The 23,022-nt window shown below is 37.5% G+C and overlaps 1 protein-coding gene across 4 annotated transcripts in view; it reads left to right on the forward strand.

The window, feature by feature from the left end:
* Positions 1–9,581: 9,581 nt before the first annotated feature.
* sh3pxd2b (SH3 and PX domains 2B) overlaps positions 9,582–23,022 on the forward strand; it is a 35,778-nt gene continuing 22,337 nt past the window's right edge. For 3 of the 4 annotated variants that reach the window (XM_015060994.1, XM_015060992.1, XM_015060995.1), the window contains exons 1-3: positions 9,583–10,015; positions 12,945–13,025; positions 21,204–21,279. In XM_015060994.1, the coding sequence (XP_014916480.1) occupies positions 9,944–10,015; positions 12,945–13,025; positions 21,204–21,279 (229 nt within the window). In that variant the 5' untranslated portion in view covers positions 9,583–9,943. Of the gene's footprint in view, positions 10,016–12,944; positions 13,026–21,203; positions 21,280–23,022 lie in introns of all 4 variants that reach the window. The other variant, XM_015060991.1, reaches the window with a different exon arrangement.

Here is a 23,022-nt window from a genome sequence, read left to right on the forward strand (position 1 = left end):
TGTGTTACTGAGCAACATGGAAGAACTGCCACATATATATGCATATATAATATGCAGTTATATTGTAATGAGCTCAAAACACCAAAAGATGGCGCTATGGTGCAATAAAACTGACAGGACTTTGTGAATGCCACCACAGACACATTAAATACCTAAACATATCAAACATCAAAAGCAAATCAGTGGTATTTAAATCTGAGATTGGCTCTGCCAGGAACTCAGCAGAATTTCATTGGAGACTCACTTAAAGTTATTATTTTATTCTTTCTATGCATGCTTACTATATACATAATTGTGAAAAAGCATGAGACTCTTTAAAGACTCCATTACAACATTGGTGTTAGTAATCAATCTAATTACAAAAGGTTGCGGAGTTCCTGACCTGTGACCCCAGCAATGACAGGAGCAGTAGAAATGTTTGGATTAGGACACAGCATCTCCTCAGCCGCAGCTGGTCAAAAACTTACTTTTGGTCAGCACTGATGTAAATAGGTACTTTTGAAAAGAAAAAAAAATCACAAAATTAAGGTGTGGAAAAAACAACATATCAACATATAGTAAACAACAGAGTTATATGACTTATTATTCAAAGCCATTTCACATAATTTATTGTAAACTACATATGAATTGAGTTTAATACAAGAGTTATTAACCTCAATCTGGTCATTTATCAATAGACAATTTCTTGGAGCAATAAAACTAAAGATTTACATTTCGGCAAATATAGTGAATAAGAATATCATAAAACGCATCAAAAACTTTTTTATAGCTACTTGTATCATGTTATTACATGTTGGATGTAAACAGCACGCACAACCACTGGATGCTGTTTATATGGGACTGTATCCAACGATAGAGATTTACATTTAAATGGCAGAAAAGTCTGTTACAACGAAGCAATAAGAAAGACCGCAGACTTGAAAGGATTGTTCCCGAACAAATATTGTTACCTAATAACATGTTCTGAATGATGCATAATAGACCATTTTGAAATAGTACCGTTAAACTAGCCCCTGATTATTATTGCTGTATTCTTTTATCTGAGCTTCGTTTCTTTTTAACCCAATCCATATTTACATTTTGCCAAAATGTCTGATGTAAAAAAAAAAAAAAAAAGAAGAAATGAACATGAAAGGTTCTCTGGCAAATGCTGTGGCAGCATGTGGTTAACTGTGACGCCATAGGGCTGGTCCACGGAGCAAAGCGGCGCTTTCCAGCTGCTCAGATGGGAGTGGGTGAGCTGGGATAGGCTGGGAGTTTGGTTGGGAAGTCGTAAGCGGATCCAGAAACGGCACAAGAAGGAAAGAAAGAAAAGAGGAGATCCAGGATTCAAAGACCTTCATGCACAAATCGACTGAATGTTTTACAGGAAATCTGACGCAGTAATTTTGCGGAAAACGGGTTTTGTTACCGCCACAGGTGACGGATTGGAACTGTGTGGATGACAAAGAGAGACTCGCGGTGAAACGGCTAACTTTTCCAACCGGGTGTGATCCCTCGTAGAAAACTTGGAGTTGGATTTCTGCGTTTTGTTGTAACGGTCAGTGGAAGAGGAGGACATCATGCCGCGGCGCACCGTGCAAGAAGTAACCGTGCAAGATGTCCAGAAGCGACGGAGTCCCAACAAACACTATGTAAGATCCTTTATTTGGAAGATCCCAGCGGCAACACGCCGAGATTATTCCGCTGCTCTGCCTCTTCAGAAAAAGTAATAACAAAGAGTGTCAGATTACAGTTTACCAAGCCAGACCAAAGAACAATTAGACATTCCTGAAATTTGTTGCTGTTTTAAACATTAACCTGACTTGTACTGTTAAGTATGATTTAATCCTGAAAACCAAAAGCGGGGATGTAGGAAAACTTTTTAAAACATTCAGATACCAACAACCACTGGAAGAGACAATAGACCCTGTATGTGAATTATATCCCTTGAAACCACCAAATAACTCACTGAGTATGGCTGAGAAAAATCTCCTATGGGTTTTGGTGTTATTGTGGTTCATGTGATTTTTAAGACCTGCTGGTCTTATATATACAGTAAGTGAATATTTATATAGCTGAACAAAAAGCATTAACACCCTTTGAACTTTTCAACATTTGGGACAATGTAAACATGTGGAAGAAGTCTTAAGAAACAAAATCCACTTTTTTGCATTCTTGGAAAATTAGTTGTTGTTTGCTTTCCCTACATAGAGACGGGGAAAACAAACACCAGGAACACATCATTATGTGAAATATGGTGGTGGAAGCATCATGCTTTGGGGACGTTTGTCTTCTATGTGGACAGAGGGAAAGACCTACGTACAATATAATTTTGTACAGCCATTCATCAGTTTGTAATCACAGTGGTACGTTTTGGATGCACCTCAATTTTCAATGATTTATAGTAATTCTCTACTTTCTGCTCATTGTCTACAAAAGAGAATCTAATCATATAGTATCTTACTGAGTCATGTTGTACGCAAGATTTTTTTTTTCAAAACCTCTCTTTTTTACAGGTTTTAAAATTCATAGAATTGATCCAGAAATGTTTAGATAAAATCTTACCTATGGGAATGATCCAGTCAAAATCCACATCTTCATCCATCTGAGGGATGATGTGATTCTTCCAGAGAAAATTTGGTAAAAAGTAGATGTGCAGAGCTATTGGAAATGTATCTGTTTCAAACTGGTGGAAGGTTATTATGCACTTTTCACACTTTAGTTTTGTAATAATAAAGAGAAAATAATAATGTTCTTCCCACTTCAGAAGTATTAGCTGCTTTCTTTTAGTCTATCAGGTAAAATATCATTGAAAATATTGAAGGTTGAGGTTTGAAAGTTGTAAAAATGTGGGAAAGCTAAAGGGATCTGAAGAGGTTCTTTGTGCTTAAGGTAACACATTAGGCAGTGGCATCTCAAGATTTGTCATGCGTCAAGTCCTTCAATTATCTCTGCAAATCATGCCTTCAGGCATGACAGACAAGGAAGTCACACCAGTGGTGCTAATGCCATCACATTGATGGCAATGTCACTGTGGACAATAGCCCTAATCATTACAACATTTAATCATCCAACATTTATAGCCCATTGTATGAACATGTTAAATTTTTTTGCTTCTGCAATAGATTTATGCATATAAATATGTTTATTTATTTTCCATTTGTTGACTAACTTAGTGAGGATTAGCATTTTGTTACCATAGATTGTGTAATTTTGCAGAGGAAGGGACAAAATCAAAAATATACAAGCAATTCTTTCTCTCTTCTAACAAGCCTGATAGTTTGATAGGCAGGAATGCAAAAAAAGACAAAGCCCCATTTCTAACTTTTCTGCTTTACTTAAACAAAGAAGCTTCTATTGGTTTTGTGGGAACAGCCCAACGTGGGCGCATTTGCCTGCATATGTACAGTCACTGCAAACCGTATGACTCCATGTGACCAGAAACCCAATGAGAGCCACCATAGCAGGCCTTGGTGTTAGTTCAGCATCCCTGTACGCATCCTTCTGTGAATGTTCTGGTTTGAGTCCATGATATACTGTACGTGTGAAAAGTTTGGGACAAACGGGTGGTAGACTGCTGTGAGTTGGTGTTGGAGGACGTGGCGCGCTTCTGGCCCCGTGTCTTCTCCATCTGTCTGCTTACTTTCCAGTTCAAACCATGTGGTTTCATTCCTTTTTCTGTTCCCCTGACACTCTAAATCTCATAGAATGTTAACGTGTGCTCATGAGCTCATGATCATGCTTCTGTTGAGTTCATAGACGTTAATGTTTTCCTTTAGTGTGGTAATTGCATGATAACCAGACTAAAATATGTAGCCTAAAAGCCTTAGCTCTCTTATTATAGTGGATAATTGCTTGGTCTCTCTTGCACAGACATAAACTCAGTGTGAAGCTCTGTATAATCAAATAGGTTCCCCTACATGTCTGTTTAGCAATCGCTGACTGCTGCCCTGCAAGAGAGAGCTAGGCCATAGTGGGCCTGGGAGTCAGGCCAGCAGCAGTCAGCCAGACACAGTGAGCCACCAGGGAGTTTCCAATCACCTCCCTCCTCTCTGCTCTTTTTTTATTAGTTGAGAGCATTCCCTAAAACTGCGTCTGCTTCCTCCAGACCCTGGTGATTAGCTTAGATGTGTTTGTAATATTTCCACATAATAAAGCTAACATTTTAGTTTTTTACATCATATAGTTATAGATTCCCTAGTTTTTGCTTCAAAGATGGTTACCAGAAACTTTTGGTGTCACAACAATGATTGTCTGTAAGGCTAATCTGCTGTGTCTATACAGGATAATGTTTCAGTGTTGGAGGAAGCGCTTCAAGCACCACGGGAAGTGAAATAATAGTATATCCTGATGGTAATGGCTAATGCTTGATATTTGTCAGTCAGAGCCGCTTGGCTTTCCTGTTCAGCCCAATAGGAGTCACAACACTTCTATGTAATAAAACCATAAAGGAGGGGTTTGACTCAAAATTACCTTGGTCCAGCGTTTGAAGTAGCTTGAAATACTGGGATGTTTTAAGTTCACTATGCACTAATATAATTCTCCTCTCTCTTTTTCTTTGCAAGGTTTACATCATCAAAGTGTCCTGGAGTGATGGCAGTACAGAAACCATTTACAGGCGCTACAGCAAGTTCTTTGACCTCCAGGTGGGTGCTTAGTGTGTTAGTATGTGCATGTGTTNTTCAGTAATCAGTGGTTCATTGTCTTCTAACTCTATTTTACAACAAAATAATGATTAGTATGTGGGGAAAAAGCCCCACAATACAAGCATAAATTACTCTGCACAGTTTCTGATATTGGAGTTGTTTAAGAGCGACTTCTCTCAGACTGGCCATTAGATTCAGCCTCTGGGTAAAAACTAAGCTGGATTTATTTTATATGAAGAAGATGAGAGAGTTATATAATGCAGATAGGATATTAGCTGCTTATAACCCTTTAACACAGGATGTTCAAACTCCAGTCCTTAAGGGCCGATGTCCTCAAACTTTTTCATGTGTCTCTGATCAAACATAGCTGAATTAATTGGCTCAATCACATTGACCATATGTCATCAGTTTCTACAGAGGCCTGCTGTTATTTGATTAAGATGAGCTACTTCAACAAAACATATTAAAGTTGCGGGACACTGGCTCAGACAGACTGGAGTTTAAATCCTCCACTTTAAAGGAATCTCTATTTAAAAACCTTGACCTATCACTCTAATTAATATCAGACAGAAAATACATTTTGTTTAGTCTTATTAATAATTCATTGAATTTTTGCTTAGTCCAGGTAGAGGACTTAGTTTCTGTGGGCAGGAAAGGACTGAATTCACACCCAGATATTACTTCACAATTTCTTCTTTTTTGTTGTTTTGTTTTTTAGATTGGTATGACCAAATGATCTTAAGCTACTTTAAACTTCTCATAAAGTTAAAATATTAAATATTATAAAACATTAATTTTCAAGATCTTAAGCCCTTTGTCAATAGACACAGATCACATTGTGAGCAACAACATTGTGTAAGCTCTGTGGTGTGAGGAAAAGAGTCTCAATCTCTCTTTTTCTCTTATTTCACTTTTGAAACAGTGATCATGGATAAAATGTGGCCCTGGAGCTCAGTGGCCTCAAGTTAAGATGGCAATGTAATTCCAGCTTTTCTGTCACTGAGCTCACCCAGATGATGGCCTCCATAAAGCAGCAAACCTGATGAGTAATAGTTTCAGTCTCATCAAAGCTTCATTCTCTGGGTCTTTGGTCAGAAAGAACAAGCTTGTAATCAGTTTTATGGGATCAAGATTCTCAGTGATGATTAGAGACAAAACATGAGGTGTGGGCTGAACCAATGATGCAATTCTGGCCAAATGTTTGTTACTATACTCAACAGTAGTTTTATGACTGCCATATTTATTATGTACTTTTAATGACTTAACTGAACCATTCTTGAAGGATGGATTATTCAATATATAACTAGAGAAATTATTATTCAAAACAAAATTGGGTATTAATTCCTTGTTGAGTTTCTTTAATTCACACACGATCAAAAATATACAGGCATATACATATTAACATTGCAAAACCAATGTGGAAATGTGTTTGTATATTTCCCTGTTGCAACACCCAGTTCTGAAATGTTTTATGTTCAAATGAAACAGAGTGAGAAAATTGGGCCACAATGACAAGAAGTTCATTTGGAGGAGTCAGCCGTCTGATCGATTTAGGCAGATCTGTGAGGACAACCAAACTCAACCAAAGATAAAAGCCTGGATGAGTTTCTCCAGATTTGTTGGGACATTAGTCATTTAATCCTGAAAATGTTCTACAGATGATAGAAGGCCGACTTTGTAAGTTGTAAAATTTAGACCCTGTTGTGACCAAAAATCTTTGATAATTCAAAATTTTAGCCCCCAACTCTTTTTTTTTTAATCAATTATGTTTTTTTGAGTAATCATTCCACCATAAAAAAAGAACAACTCAAATGCATCGAGTCAATAATTGTGGAGTAGCTGAACTTCTGACCAGAACTGTATCATGTTTCGTAGGCATAACTTTCCCTTGAATCATGTTCGGAGTGATGTTCTGTTTTTTCTGGAGATTTTCCTCAGCAAAGTCCTCATTTAACCACTGTAACCTTGTCCCATTACCTCTGCATGTAAATCCCTATAGTAGCAGCCATAGCTGGGGCAAATGTGAGGTTATAAGGGTGAGCACATCATATAGGGATGAAAGTAGTGATTTAGAGGGATTAGAAAAGGTGCACTGAGACTGAAATCAGGACCAAACTGAACTCTTGGTTACCTCCAATTCTAAGGCTCATCTTCATGTGAAAAACCATCAAAGCCTTTTTGCAAATAATGACCATAGAAAAAGTGGCAGAAATCTACTTTTGAAAAACAAAACAAAACAAAACCCATAAATGGTTGTGAAATGTGTATGTTTCCACATGCTCACATGGTGGTTTGGGATTCTCCTGGGACTGATAAGATGCCGAAATGATGAGTAAACATCATTAGTTCACATTCTGTTTCTGCCTCTAATTGAAGTGTATTATCAGAAGAACACATGTTCTGTCAGCTCTTTTCATCTCCGGGTAAAACACAGACATGATTAGACATCACAGGGCTGCATTACCTCGGCTTGACACCCACATTAATACCGAGACTCTGATCATTAGGTGCCTGCAGGATTTAATGATGCCACTGAGTTTACTGTGGTCTGTCTCCTGCTTTCAGGTTGTTTGCTTCTTTGTACCAGGGTAGTGACAAATAAAATAATGCATATGGGAGTCTTTGACTTTATAACTGATAGTTGAGAAGATTTTGAAAATATGTGATATTGTTAAATGATGGCATAAAAGGATGACATGGTACATATAACAATCAGGAAAGAAAGCTTTGATCAGAAGGCACAAAAACTTTTTAACCTACTTTCAAAATGCTATTATGTCTCACAGAAAAGTACCACTACATTACAATGAAGACTACGGTGTTGTGCTATCTAAGGTGTGTGGTTTATTTTTAGTGGGGTTTTTTTTTAAGAGGTTTATTTTATCAAATACACAATTACAATATTGTTTTAGTAAATGCAGAATCATGTTAGTAAAACATGGGAATGTCTGCATCATCCTGTGAGAAAATCCTTCCTCAGCAAGGACATTTATTTAGAGTTTCTCCAACTGTTGGTCTATCATAAAAAATCAACACGATGCTTTGTATCTTCTGATCGTAATGCGGCAAATTGTAATTATAGCTCATGAAAATGTACTTACAAACTCATACTGCATAAGTTCCAGCTTTTATGTTCTATAGTAGACCACTAAGTTGTTTCAATTTAAAGATCTGTGAATTGTTAACTGTATTTTGTTTTTCTTAAAGGCCTAACATTTTAACACTGTGACTCTGTTGATCTTGTAAACTGAAATGTAAAATGTTTTCCAGATATCAGTACAAAAGTACCTCAATGCTGCAAACTTGTACTGGTGTAAATTTTGTTATAACTTTTGTCATACCTTGTCATCAGCTCAAATGTTTGATCCATTTTATTTATTCATTTAAAATGGAACTTTGAACAAATCATCTGGACATTTTTGTGAGTTTGTGATAAAAATATTCTACCTACTTGACATTTAACTATATTTCTCTATTTACAAGGAGTGTAACAAGACTCCACAGAGCAATAAGTCATGTTTAATTTCTGCTTTTCTCCAGAGTAGTTTCTGTTTCCCTTAACTCAAGTTCAAGTAAAAACTTTCACATCAGCAAGAAAAAGATTTCACATATTTATAAGTTATAAAACTTAAATATCTTTGCATAACTTACACAGTCAGGTAGTTCTAAAGTTTTACTTCATATACCAATGTGGTTGTGTTCAAAACACAAATGTCACTGCATATTTATGACTTTGAACTTGACATTGTCACATGTGTTACTGAGCAACATGGAAGAACTGCCACATATATATGCATATATAATATGCAGTTATATTGTAATGAGCTCAAAACACCAAAAGATGGCGCTATGGTGCAATAAAACTGACAGGACTTTGTGAATGCCACCACAGACACATTAAATACCTAAACATATCAAACATCAAAAGCAAATCAGTGGTATTTAAATCTGAGATTGGCTCTGCCAGGAACTCAGCAGAATTTCATTGGAGACTCACTTAAAGTTATTATTTTATTCTTTCTATGCATGCTTACTATATACATAATTGTGAAAAAGCATGAGACTCTTTAAAGACTCCATTACAACATTGGTGTTAGTAATCAATCTAATTACAAAAGGTTGCGGAGTTCCTGACCTGTGACCCCAGCAATGACAGGAGCAGTAGAAATGTTTGGATTAGGACACAGCATCTCCTCAGCCGCAGCTGGTCAAAAACTTACTTTTGGTCAGCACTGATGTAAATAGGTACTTTTGAAAAGAAAAAAAAATCACAAAATTAAGGTGTGGAAAAAACAACATATCAACATATAGTAAACAACAGAGTTATATGACTTATTATTCAAAGCCATTTCACATAATTTATTGTAAACTACATATGAATTGAGTTTAATACAAGAGTTATTAACCTCAATCTGGTCATTTATCAATAGACAATTTCTTGGAGCAATAAAACTAAAGATTTACATTTCGGCAAATATAGTGAATAAGAATATCATAAAACGCATCAAAAACTTTTTTATAGCTACTTGTATCATGTTATTACATGTTGGATGTAAACAGCACGCACAACCACTGGATGCTGTTTATATGGGACTGTATCCAACGATAGAGATTTACATTTAAATGGCAGAAAAGTCTGTTACAACGAAGCAATAAGAAAGACCGCAGACTTGAAAGGATTGTTCCCGAACAAATATTGTTACCTAATAACATGTTCTGAATGATGCATAATAGACCATTTTGAAATAGTACCGTTAAACTAGCCCCTGATTATTATTGCTGTATTCTTTTATCTGAGCTTCGTTTCTTTTTAACCCAATCCATATTTACATTTTGCCAAAATGTCTGATGTAAAAAAAAAAAAAAAAAGAAGAAATGAACATGAAAGGTTCTCTGGCAAATGCTGTGGCAGCATGTGGTTAACTGTGACGCCATAGGGCTGGTCCACGGAGCAAAGCGGCGCTTTCCAGCTGCTCAGATGGGAGTGGGTGAGCTGGGATAGGCTGGGAGTTTGGTTGGGAAGTCGTAAGCGGATCCAGAAACGGCACAAGAAGGAAAGAAAGAAAAGAGGAGATCCAGGATTCAAAGACCTTCATGCACAAATCGACTGAATGTTTTACAGGAAATCTGACGCAGTAATTTTGCGGAAAACGGGTTTTGTTACCGCCACAGGTGACGGATTGGAACTGTGTGGATGACAAAGAGAGACTCGCGGTGAAACGGCTAACTTTTCCAACCGGGTGTGATCCCTCGTAGAAAACTTGGAGTTGGATTTCTGCGTTTTGTTGTAACGGTCAGTGGAAGAGGAGGACATCATGCCGCGGCGCACCGTGCAAGAAGTAACCGTGCAAGATGTCCAGAAGCGACGGAGTCCCAACAAACACTATGTAAGATCCTTTATTTGGAAGATCCCAGCGGCAACACGCCGAGATTATTCCGCTGCTCTGCCTCTTCAGAAAAAGTAATAACAAAGAGTGTCAGATTACAGTTTACCAAGCCAGACCAAAGAACAATTAGACATTCCTGAAATTTGTTGCTGTTTTAAACATTAACCTGACTTGTACTGTTAAGTATGATTTAATCCTGAAAACCAAAAGCGGGGATGTAGGAAAACTTTTTAAAACATTCAGATACCAACAACCACTGGAAGAGACAATAGACCCTGTATGTGAATTATATCCCTTGAAACCACCAAATAACTCACTGAGTATGGCTGAGAAAAATCTCCTATGGGTTTTGGTGTTATTGTGGTTCATGTGATTTTTAAGACCTGCTGGTCTTATATATACAGTAAGTGAATATTTATATAGCTGAACAAAAAGCATTAACACCCTTTGAACTTTTCAACATTTGGGACAATGTAAACATGTGGAAGAAGTCTTAAGAAACAAAATCCACTTTTTTGCATTCTTGGAAAATTAGTTGTTGTTTGCTTTCCCTACATAGAGACGGGGAAAACAAACACCAGGAACACATCATTATGTGAAATATGGTGGTGGAAGCATCATGCTTTGGGGACGTTTGTCTTCTATGTGGACAGAGGGAAAGACCTACGTACAATATAATTTTGTACAGCCATTCATCAGTTTGTAATCACAGTGGTACGTTTTGGATGCACCTCAATTTTCAATGATTTATAGTAATTCTCTACTTTCTGCTCATTGCCTACAAAAGAGAATCTAATCATATAGTATCTTACTGAGTAATGTTGTACACAAGATTTTTTTTTTTTCAAAACCTCTTTTTTTTTTTTTTTTTTTTTTACAGGTTTTAAAATTCATAGAATTGATCCAGAAATGTTTAGATAAAATCTTACCTATGGGAATGATCCAGTCAAAATCCACATCTTCATCCATCTGAGGGATGATGTGATTCTTCCAGAGAAAATTTGGTAAAAAGTAGATGTGCAGAGCTATTGGAAATGTATCTGTTTCAAACTGGTGGAAGGTTATTATGCACTTTTCACACTTTAGTTTTGTAATAATAAAGAGAAAATAATAATGTTCTTCCCACTTCAGAAGTATTAGCTGCTTTCTTTTAGTCTATCAGGTAAAATATCATTGAAAATATTGAAGGTTGAGGTTTGAAAGTTGCAGAAATGTGGGAAAGCTAAAGGGATCTGAAGAGGTTCTTTGTGCTTAAGGTAACACATTAGGCAGTGGCATCTCAAGATTTGTCATGCGTCAAGTCCTTCAATTATCTCTGCAAATCATGCCTTCAGGCATGACAGACAAGGAAGTCACACCAGTGGTGCTAATGCCATCACATTGATGGCAATGTCACTGTGGACAATAGCCCTAATCATTACAACATTTAATCATCCAACATTTATAGCCCATTGTATGAACATGTTAAATTTTTTTGCTTCTGCAATAGATTTATGCATATAAATATGTTTATTTATTTTCCATTTGTTGACTAACTTAGTGAGGATTAGCATTTTGTTACCATAGATTGTGTAATTTTGCAGAGGAAGGGACAAAATCAAAAATATACAAGCAATTCTTTCTCTCTTCTAACAAGCCTGATAGTTTGATAGGCAGGAATGCAAAAAAAGACAAAGCCCCATTTCTAACTTTTCTGCTTTACTTAAACAAAGAAGCTTCTATTGGTTTTGTGGGAACAGCCCAACGTGGGCGCATTTGCCTGCATATGTACAGTCACTGCAAACCGTATGACACCATGTGACCAGAAACCCAATGAGAGCCACCATAGCAGGCCTTGGTGTTAGTTCAGCATCCCTGTACGCATCCTTCTGTGAATGTTCTGGTTTGAGTCCATGATATACTGTACGTGTGAAAAGTTTGGGACAAACGGGTGGTAGACTGCTGTGAGTTGGTGTTGGAGGACGTGGCGCGCTTCTGGCCCCGTGTCTTCTCCATCTGTCTGCTTACTTTCCAGTTCAAACCATGTGGTTTCATTCCTTTTTCTGTTCCCCTGACACTCTAAATCTCATAGAATGTTAACGTGTGCTCATGAGCTCATGATCATGCTTCTGTTGAGTTCATAGACGTTAATGTTTTCCTTTAGTGTGGTAATTGCATGATAACCAGACTAAAATATGTAGCCTAAAAGCCTTAGCTCTCTTATTATAGTGGATAATTGCTTGGTCTCTCTTGCACAGACATAAACTCAGTGTGAAGCTCTGTATAATCAAATAGGTTCCCCTACATGTCTGTTTAGCAATCGCTGACTGCTGCCCTGCAAGAGAGAGCTAGGCCATAGTGGGCCTGGGAGTCAGGCCAGCAGCAGTCAGCCAGACACAGTGAGCCACCAGGGAGTTTCCAATCACCTCCCTCCTCTCTGCTCTTTTTTTATTAGTTGAGAGCATTCCCTAAAACTGCGTCTGCTTCCTCCAGACCCTGGTGATTAGCTTAGATGTGTTTGTAATATTTCCACATAATAAAGCTAACATTTTAGTTTTTTACATCATATAGTTATAGATTCCCTAGTTTTTGCTTCAAAGATGGTTACCAGAAACTTTTGGTGTCACAACAATGATTGTCTGTAAGGCTAATCTGCTGTGTCTATACAGGATAATGTTTCAGTGTTGGAGGAAGCGCTTCAAGCACCACGGGAAGTGAAATAATAGTATATCCTGATGGTAATGGCTAATGCTTGATATTTGTCAGTCAGAGCCGCTTGGCTTTCCTGTTCAGCCCAATAGGAGTCACAACACTTCTATGTAATAAAACCATAAAGGAGGGGTTTGACTCAAAATTACCTTGGTCCAGCGTTTGAAGTAGCTTGAAATACTGGGATGTTTTAAGTTCACTATGCACTAATATAATTCTCCTCTCTCTTTTTCTTTGCAAGGTTTACATCATCAAAGTGTCCTGGAGTGATGGCAGTACAGAAACCATTTACAGGCGCTACAGCAAGTTCTTTGACCTCCAGGTGGGTGCTTAGTGTGTTAGTATGTGCATGTGTTACTACACTGGCCTGTNTAATGCATGTTTATATAGCACTGTTCATACATCTGCCAATTAAAAAAGGAACATTAAAATAACAATAACCTCTTTGGAAAAAAATGCATGAAAAGAAAAAGCAGTAATATTTTCAGATCTTGTTGCAGTTTTAGTGCCAAAAACAACATTTTAAGGTCCATCCTTTTACAAAGGATGAGTTATTTACAGCTGCTGTGATTTTCATTTTTGTGTAGCTACTATATATTAGCACTCTCTTTGTTCCACTAGTGTTGGCTCATGTTAAAAAGGCAGACTTATACAGAATATTTTATCAGTATATGGACTTCAGGCTGAGGGCTACACAATATCACCTTTGCAATATCATCTACAGATTAATAACACTGACAGGACAGACGTAGTTTTCTCTTTAAACCAAAAGGACATTCAGCTTGTTGGGTGGGGTGTTTCTGCTCACCTGTGACCCAGATGATGGTGCCCAAGATGTCACAGAAAGTGCTAAAAGCTATATCACGCCAATGGTCCAGTATCATGCTTTTTTTTTTTTTTTTTTTTTCTGAAGGGTTTTGGGGAGAATAGACTGTTTGGAGTAGAGGAACCTGTCTTGCATCACATATCCCTGATCACAGCTTGTAGGGACATTTGGGCGTCTAGTCCAACATCAGTGCCTGTTGTCCTGGATTAATGATTAAATATTCCCATGAACACACATATTGATGTTTTAGACCTTTTTTCCAGAAGAGCTGAAGATGTTGTAAGTGCACTGTCATATGCATTAATAATGTAATATCATTAAATTCAATATATTTATGATGGAAAATGACCCAATACATTTGGCAACATTTGACCTTCTGTTTCACAGAAGCAGCATCTGCATTACTCCATCCACATAACACTGGTAATTAAACTGTGTGAGGACTCAGAAAATGTCCCACTGAAGTTAACAGAAGACACTGATGAATGGAACAACCGCACTGATGACCACAGAAATGTCTGAAGTCATTCAAACATCATACTATTGCCAGTGTGTCTCTTGCACAAGGAGGAAATCTCATTAGTATCATAGTTTCCCTTCTTCTTTTGAAGGTAATGGATCTTTGGGGGCTGGCTGCATCAAAGCTTTGAGAGCACTGACTAAAAGATACCCAGCAAAGAGCTTTTAATGAGCATACACTCAATTTACGCAAAGCACACGGTGAACCCTAACTGAATTAAATTCTTATAATTTCATTAAAATAGTTAAAGCATGAGGAGTGAAATAAAGTCATGTAATACTTCATCAAAGCTTCCCCAAAGCTGTCAATGCAGTGTTAAGCAAAAAACGGTATTTCATTACTAATAGCATTCATTTGAGCCTGGAAATATGCTATCACCTTTCTATCTGTCTGTCAGATGTAGTAATATTGTCCTTTTAGTTATAAACAAGCTAACAGTAATATTGACTATGTGAACAGAAGCAGAATGAAAATAATGACTTATTACTCCTATTTCTCTGGGTGATAACACAAATAGTCATTTCACATTTCCTTCTTAACCTGTTATTCACGAGAGGACCCAAACTTGGGTCCTCTCGTGACAGGGGGGTCAAAATCCAGTCCTCAAGGGCCGCTGTCCTGCAACTTTTAGATGTGCCTCTGCTGCACCACACCTGAAAATAATAATTAGGTCACTAGCAAGGCTCAGGAGAACCGATCTACACAGGGAGGAGGTAATTAAGCCATTTCATTCCACTGTTTTTTACCTGTGGCACATCTAAACACTGCAGGACAGCGGCCCTTGAGGACTGGAGTTTGACACCCCTGTCATTGTGAATGACAACCTGTGAACAACAGGTTAAAGTATTAGACTCTCTGGATATGATGTTCCTAACTAAAAACACCACATGATTTAGAGTTAGTTCTGGTTTAAAGTGAATATTTTCCCTACCGGAAAGAGAAACATGTCACATCACTGTGAGCTTGTTAAGCAAGCACCTACATTGAACTTACCCTTTAACTGGACAGGGTGTTTTTACAAGCAGAATTATTTCCAAACAGCGATCTCTGTTTTGCTTGAAACGTTAGACAGAGCATAGCTGCATTATTTCAGCCAGCAGATCATCAGTGCTCAGCAACATGTGGGGGAGGGGCAACACTGCACAGCCCTTTTCAAACAGGAGAAAACTCTGGTCAGTCCGGCCCAGTCTTTAGCATGATCTCTACCATTTCATTACATTGACTTTAAACAGTTTGCTTCTTTTTAAAACTGTAAAATAACATCATAATGGTAACCAGCCCTACTGAAGTGCTATACTTTTAACTTTTAACTTTTACTTTCTGCTGTACATTTCTCCTAATCCAAATCTCTTTGAAGACCTTTCTCTCCAAAGGCTCAGTATTTGATTATGGAACTTTTACAAAATTGTAGAAAGTCAGGCAATAAAAACTCTGTCCAAATAACCTGCTATCATCTCATCAAAATGTCCTGCATCACTGCACTGCAGAAAAATGAAAATCAGACCACTCTTGCTTGATATAAATACAAAGCTTGGAAACTGTTTTTCTTTTAACTATCAACTGAAAACACATTCAATTCTTTAGCTATCTGTTTGTGCAGTCCTAACACACTAAACACTACAGTCTGCAACCAAAGTCCTCAAGTGCCACTGTCCTCCAACACCAAACGAATGGTTAACAACCAGGCATGTCAACATGACAGGGAGATAATAAAACCTTTGGATTGAAGTTTGTTGGAGCAGGGATGCATCCAAAAGTTGAAGGACAGTGGAACTCAAGGACTGGATTTAGAGACCTCTGTGATAGTTTAAGATATTATTTATTTGTTTTGGTTGGTAGCTGTTGAAGCTAATAAAAGGCAAAAATGTGATCTCATCAGGGAAGATCCACTTGTTAACTCTGTGCTCATTTTTATTTACAAGATTATCATTTAATAGCTTAGTGTGTTTATTTCTTCATCATGTTTCCAGTTATGATTAATATGTCACTACCGCTGTCAGAGAATGTGATGATCATGTCTGACTTATTTTCAGTTGGGACTTTCATATGTGACCTCACCTCCTCCATGCTATTCTGCTTCCTGTTGTGGGGGCAAGTCTGTTGTTGGGCAGAGTAATATTTTAAATCAGCTGAGCTGACATGGACTGACCAAAATACATCACCTTATCAGTTTTGAAATAGTATTCCAGAATTTATGTAAAGGGTTAATTTATTAGTCCGATGCTTTATGCTGCTCACTGTGAAGCAAACAAAGACATAAGGTGGATAAGTTCTGATGTCAGTCCAGGTGTCTGGCCAACATGGTGATGAAAGGCTGACAAATTGAACTCTTCCTGTTAATCGTCACTTCATCATTTCCAGCTACTCTTCTCTGGTTTTTCCTTTTTCCTGGCACCCTGTGCCTTGTTTACTGACATGGTGCTGCTGTTGTATGATTCAGAATGAGGTTCTAATAACAAAGACAAGATGGGGCGGAGACTGAATGTGTCATTGAATGCACCAGTTAACTCATCTGGACCAAACAGCTGATGCTTAAGATAAACCACAGCAAAGCATTTTTGTTTTTTATTATTTTAATGGTATGTGTGAGACCACTTAACTTGATTTTTGTGGCTAGAAGTTAATATTAACAGGAAGAGCCTTGGACCTTTTCATATTTTATTCTGTTATAACTGTAAACTTCAATGTATTTCATTGAGAATTTATGTAGTAGACTAATGCAAAGTGCCTTCCACTTAAATCACTGACTGTCATGTCCTGAATGACTAAAATCTACACCAGTGTGTCTGAAGAATGTGGTATGAATTTGTATTTAGCTTTTTTAACTCTGATAACGAAATAAAATCCAGCCCAACCCACTGCCTTTTGAACTAATCTAATTAGGAAATAGTCCAACTGTGTCTGTTGTATTCTTGGTATAAATTCATTTGTGTTGCTGTGAAGGTCTCAAAGGATTACAAGAAAACATTGGTGAACAAACTTCATGGAGCCTCACGAACACAGAGAAACAACTGACAGATCAGGAATAAAGTTATGGAGAAACGTTGTGATTATAGAATATTTCCTGATTTTGGACACATTACTGAGTACTGTTCAGATTTTTAACTGAAAATCTAAAAATTATGGAATTTCTTCAAACCCACCAGGACACAACTATTCACTGGAAAGAGAGCAGTAGTCAGAGAAGCAGCTAAAAGGCCCGTCGCATTTACTGCTCAGGAGGGAGAATGTGTTAAGACAGCTATTAGTTGTGCACTCCACAAAATTGGTCTTTGTGGAGGAGTGGTGGTAGATATTGTTGAAATAAAGTCAGTAGAGGTATTGTTTGGAAGTTGCCTCAAGCTACGTAGGAAACAAACATGTGGAACAAGCTGTTCTGGTCAGATGAGACAAAATATTGCCTTACACAGGGTTTCCCCCAGTGTATTACAAGCCTGGTGGGCTGCCAGGCTTTACTTGTCCCTCTGCCAGGCTAAGCTTAGCTTGTTTTCATTTTATCTAGGAGGACTTTTTAAAAACCAGTAACCATGAACTGCATGCGTCTTTGCTGCACTCCGCTGCGTACTTCACCAGCACAGCGCAGACAGATTTATAATCGATGCGTTGAACAGAGTGCAAAGCCGAGGAATGCACCAATCACACCAACTGCCTCTCTGTGCGTTGGCCGCCTTGCCCTGTTGCAGACACCGCTGTCACGCTTGTCTCATGGTCATGCAGAACACAGTTGTTTTGACACGACACGATGCCTCAAACTGTCCCATATCAAATTCCTTCTCCACCTCTGCTACACTCTAGTCAGGCAGATTTCAGCACATGGTTGCAGAGTGAACTTGTAAACATGTTAACAAATGTTAGAGGGCCAGCCGGTGTTGACAATGAAGAGCACAGATTGGAAAAACTGGTCTCATAAAGTCAGAGCCACCAAAACAAACAGAGTCTGTGGCCCTTATTACAAACTCAACAGTCACGAACGGAAAATCTTGGTCCCTACTGGTGCCACGTAAATGAAATCTTCCTGATTGCCTCTGGATTCCAGCAGAGATCTGCTTTGCACCAGCTGTAGCTCGTCATGCAGGGCCAGCCAAAGGTTGTACAGGGCCTTGAGCAGAATTTGATTCAGGGGCCCCTCTACCTCTTCATATTTTAATTGTGTTTTTTATTTATTGTTTATAAGACTACATAGTTGTGTGTTTTACTTAAAAGTATTGTCAACAATGTCTTCCAGGAATACATCGTTACCCAGTAATATTTCCTGTCAACACGGTGGGCTGCTGGTGGAACACCTGGCAGGTTTTCTGGGGGAAACCCTGTTTCAGCCTTAATACAAAACATGTTGGTGATGGCATCATTCTCAGAGGATTCTTTTCTTCAGCAGGGACAGAGAAGCTGTTCAGACTTAATAGGAAGCTGCAGTAGAGTTGAGACTAAGGCAGAGGTTTACTTTTTAGCAGGACAACTACCTCAAACACAGCTAGAGCTACAGTAGAATATCAAACTGTCTTTTGTTACGGTTAGCCAAAATTCAGAAATTTATATTTAAAAGACAGTTAAGCCAGTTGACAGTCTGAGTTATTTTGCAAATGAAAACAGGAAGAGATTGTAGATGTGAAGTTTTTCTTCAACCCTTCATTCAACAGTCTTGCACAACTTTTATTATGCATCTGCCTAAATGCTGATGTAGTGAAAGCAGATACAGACTTGACTAAATTGAGTCCTTTCAAGTGTACGTTTCTTTCTGAATCAGCAGAAATAAAAAACAGTTTAAAAGTTTCCAGGATCCTCTATCTGTCATCGTAAGTTAAAACTATAAATACTTCTCTGACCACATGTTGTCTTTCTGTGAGTTGCTGACATATGTTTTGTTATGTTGATTATTTTAGGTTTAGTTTCCTCATTTAGGATCAGTAAATGATAACAGATTAAAAGCCACATGAATTAATTCAAATTACCTGTTAATTAAAACTCAGTGGTTATTAATATCAAAGTTAGAAGACTTGTGGTTCTTTTGCATGATTTGCAGTTAATGTCCTTATATTTTTAGGTAAGAGTAATTCCACCATTAGAGGGGTATACCGATAAATAAGCAAGCAGAGAAGCATATCCAGCAGTTTAATTTGAAAATGTGATTTGTTTAGTCCAGGATAACTTATTATATATATGACACTCATGTTTGGAATCTGGCCTCAAAGCACATCAGGTCCAACAAAACATCCATGGAGCTTTTAGCAGCTGAAGGCGTTCCCGTGGAGCATGAATATTTGATGTTGTACGCTTGGCGTAAATGACATTTTGTAGAGATGTTTTTCTCTGTCTCCAAATGTTTTTTTGTTTTTTTTCTTTTCCTTTGACTGGCTCTGATTACAGAGTAGATACAAGGTTCAGGGGAGACACTGAGGCTGGGGTGTGTTTGCACTCCCAGCTAAACACATGGGAACAATTACTCTGTGTGGGGCATTGGATCTTCTTTGTCTCTGTCTGGCTGCCTGCCTTTGTGTTTATGGTGTGATTCTTAAGGTGGTGCTCTGTCACTGACTAAGTGTCTGATTCTTAAGCAGATTGATGTTTTTCGACTCAAACATTTTTCCCTCCATACTTTGTTGACATCTTTCTTTTTTCTGACACTATTTTGGTTTTCCAATGCTCTCCACTTAGGATGATTAACTTTAATGTATTTTAATATTAGTAATAATGTGCCAACTTAAGTTAAATACACATATAAGTTTAATCAGTTCTGCTAGTACTGTTTTTAAACAGACATATTTTTGTATACTTCTCGATAAATAAATAAATTAAAACAGTCTGTTCTGATTACACACATTTTAGGGTTAGGGAAATAACGGCTTCCAGTGGTCTTGATTTGAGATGTGTTGACCTTGAGTTTTTTCATAGAGGATGTGGTTTAGTATGTCTGTCTGCAAATGTCCAATGATTAGATGAAGGCAGAAAGTGTTGTAATTCTGTTTTTGTTGTAGATAGTTAGTAAAATTGGTCTGTAGGAGGGAAATCTCAGTTTGACTAGAGTCCTGCCCCGACTTTATCTGCAGCGTCTCATTAGAGACCAGATGCTGTAGGATGGATGTTTGTACAGTGTAAACCTGTTCAAAGCTGATTGTTACATGTCTCTGTTGCACCTAAAAGCACAAAAAGAGAAAACTTTTCAGATTTGAGACTTTTCTACATTGTTTCTGTTCTTTATTGTTTTAGCCTTTATTTATCCAGGTACGGAGTCATATTGAGATTAAAACTTGTCTTTCAGTAATGAAATGGCCAATCAGTTAGAATTTCATTTAAGTTTTATTTGCTCTTTTCTTCAGAGTGTATAACAGATGCATATATTCTATGGTCGTCAAATATGATTCAAAACTGAGTACAAAAAACTACATTAAAGGTACGTAGTTGACTGAGTTTGACAATATCCTGTATCACTGAAGGGTGTAGAATATACTTTACTCAATTGCATTGTTTTTGTAGTTTTTATTAAACAGTTTCTAAATAAACTTTCATTATGAACGATTATTAGGAACATTTTCTTTCTGTATGTAAGTAATAATTTGTTTAACTGAAAAGTGCTTTCTCGCGTGATTTGTAAGTATTTTTATATCTGTTGCTATAAAACCTTTTAAATGATCCAATTTGATGAGACCGTATTGTTATGTCAGAGTCTCTGTATATTAGGATTTAACACACAGTTCAGTTGTCTGGGCCAAAACAACTGTTTTGGCTTCATCAGTGTTGGATGCAGATACATTTTCTGATAGGCTTTAATTGCTGAATTACACTTTTTTAAGAAATAGAAGAAGTAAGAAAAAGAGGAGAGATTTAGAGTAACGAAGAATCGCAGCTCATTGGCTTTTTTTCTGAGGAATGATGGAAACAGATATATTCCATTATGTCAGTGGTTCCTGGCTGCTAACAGCACCCAGCTACAGCAACATATGAAGCTCAGAGGGGAAAGAAACATACCATCTGTTCAGTACATTCCTAATCATTGTCAGATCTGCCCCTATTGGCTAAATTCCCTGTAGGAAGTGCTGATTTATAAAAAATCACTTCCTCACCACCTGCAGCTCCCTTGTTTATTCAGCCTATATGTGTATGTGTGAATGTAAATACTACATGTGCCAATAACTTTCTAATCATTTTGGGGATTTCAGATGGAATTGCTGGATAAATTCCCTGTGGAGGGAGGCCAGAAGGACCCAAAGCGCAGAATCATTCCATTCTTACCAGGTGAGAGTCCAATAAACTTCAATCTACTTTAAATCTTCACCATTTTATACATAAAATAAAACACATGAATTTGTCTTCTCTGCACAGTGTCTTTCATCCTTCTTTGATAACTCCAGGAGAAATGCAAACATAAATTGCACAACAACAACTCACTGACAACCTTTAAAAAAGAACCTTTCAAATAAGAATGCATAAAGCACACATAAATGTCAGTATAATCGGGAGTAGTTGACAATACTTAGTCCGAAAACTGTCTGAAAGGAATCATAATGCCTTTCCTTTTTAATAATAAAAGGGACTGCTGTGTTTTCTGTGTACGTGACCAACTTTTTAAATCCTTCTGAAGTAATACTTCAAGAGAGGGGAAAAAGGCCTTGTCCATGAGCTCCACCCACATATCCCCCACCACGCAGGCAGGGCTGGCTGGGTGGGGGGGGGATACTTTTTATGCCCATGCAGGTCTGGAAGTCATTGAGAGAAGTTGTACTAAGACAGCAGAAATGTAATGTTTGCATGAGGGAAAAATAGAAGAAAAAAAACAGGTCTTCATTCTATGCTTGTCATAAAACAGTCTCTCCTGGATTAAACTGCCATCTTTTTCTCTTGGTCTTAAGATTGAAATTGGAGATTTTCTCTGGAATTCCTGCCTGCTTCCTCCCATTCCTCCTTGTTTTCTCTCCTTTATTTCACTGACTTCTATTTCCATTCTTATTTCTTCAGCTCTTTTCTCTTTCTAAAGAAACAGAGCTCTTGTAGAGCTGTTGACAGAAGGTTAAGGAGTAATCTGAATTAAGTACACTCAAAACTGGCAGGACAAAATACTGAAAAAAGCCTATGCTAAATGGAGATTCTGAAGAATGTCCCCTGTAATCCTAGATCACATCACACTTTTCTCTCGATGGGTTCCAAACTAGCATTTGCTGATATTTCCTTACAGCTAGGAAAGTTATTTCCTACAGAGGCTGTATGGAGCGAGGTCAGCATTACTACGCAGTGATGTGGTTTTTCCTCTTAAGTTTGTTAAAGTCCTGAAGATGTTTACACTCTTTTGTTATCTCCACATCAGGAGGGAAGCAGGTTTTTCTGTCTGTGTGGACTACTTTTCCTGATGTTTGTTCATGCCCCAGTTGTAATAACCAACAGCTTAATTGCATATTGTTTTCTGTTACATTTTACAAATGAACAAACAGAAATTCCCATCAGGATGATTAAAACTTGAATATTTGAATTTATTTTTAGATCAGATCTGATCCCAGTGGCCATCAGAACTAACTTTATCAAAAAATAACATCTGCTTTTATCTCCTTCTCTTCAGTTTGCAGAGACAATGTCACAATGTGCATATAATACACTAATTTGAGAGAAGTGACACCAAAGTTCAATAGCTTATTGAACATAATGGTCAGTTTTATAGTAGTTTTTATGAATTAGCACAATTAGTAAAATTAGCAATATTAGCTTCTTTGTTTATTATTTTATCTTTTTTTTTCTCTTTCTTACTGTTTATTCAATGTCACATGCTGTTTTTATTTTGTTTTTTAATTATGTAAAGCACACCTGACTTGTACTTTCTTGATTTTAGCCACAAAATATTGTCATGACATTCTGTGTATGGGATCAGATTTGGTCCACCTGAATGTATTTAAATATTTTAGAGTTTAATTCCAGAGCACTAATAGATGATTCCACAGGCAGCAACATCCAATCGGTCATTTAAACCTACAAAGCTCCCAGTGGAATGTC

Source organism: Poecilia latipinna, unplaced genomic scaffold (genome assembly GCF_001443285.1).
Source record: "Poecilia latipinna isolate Pla-1442-1.1 unplaced genomic scaffold, P_latipinna-1.0 Scaffold1764, whole genome shotgun sequence".
NCBI classification, from domain to species: domain Eukaryota; kingdom Metazoa; phylum Chordata; class Actinopteri; order Cyprinodontiformes; family Poeciliidae; genus Poecilia; species Poecilia latipinna.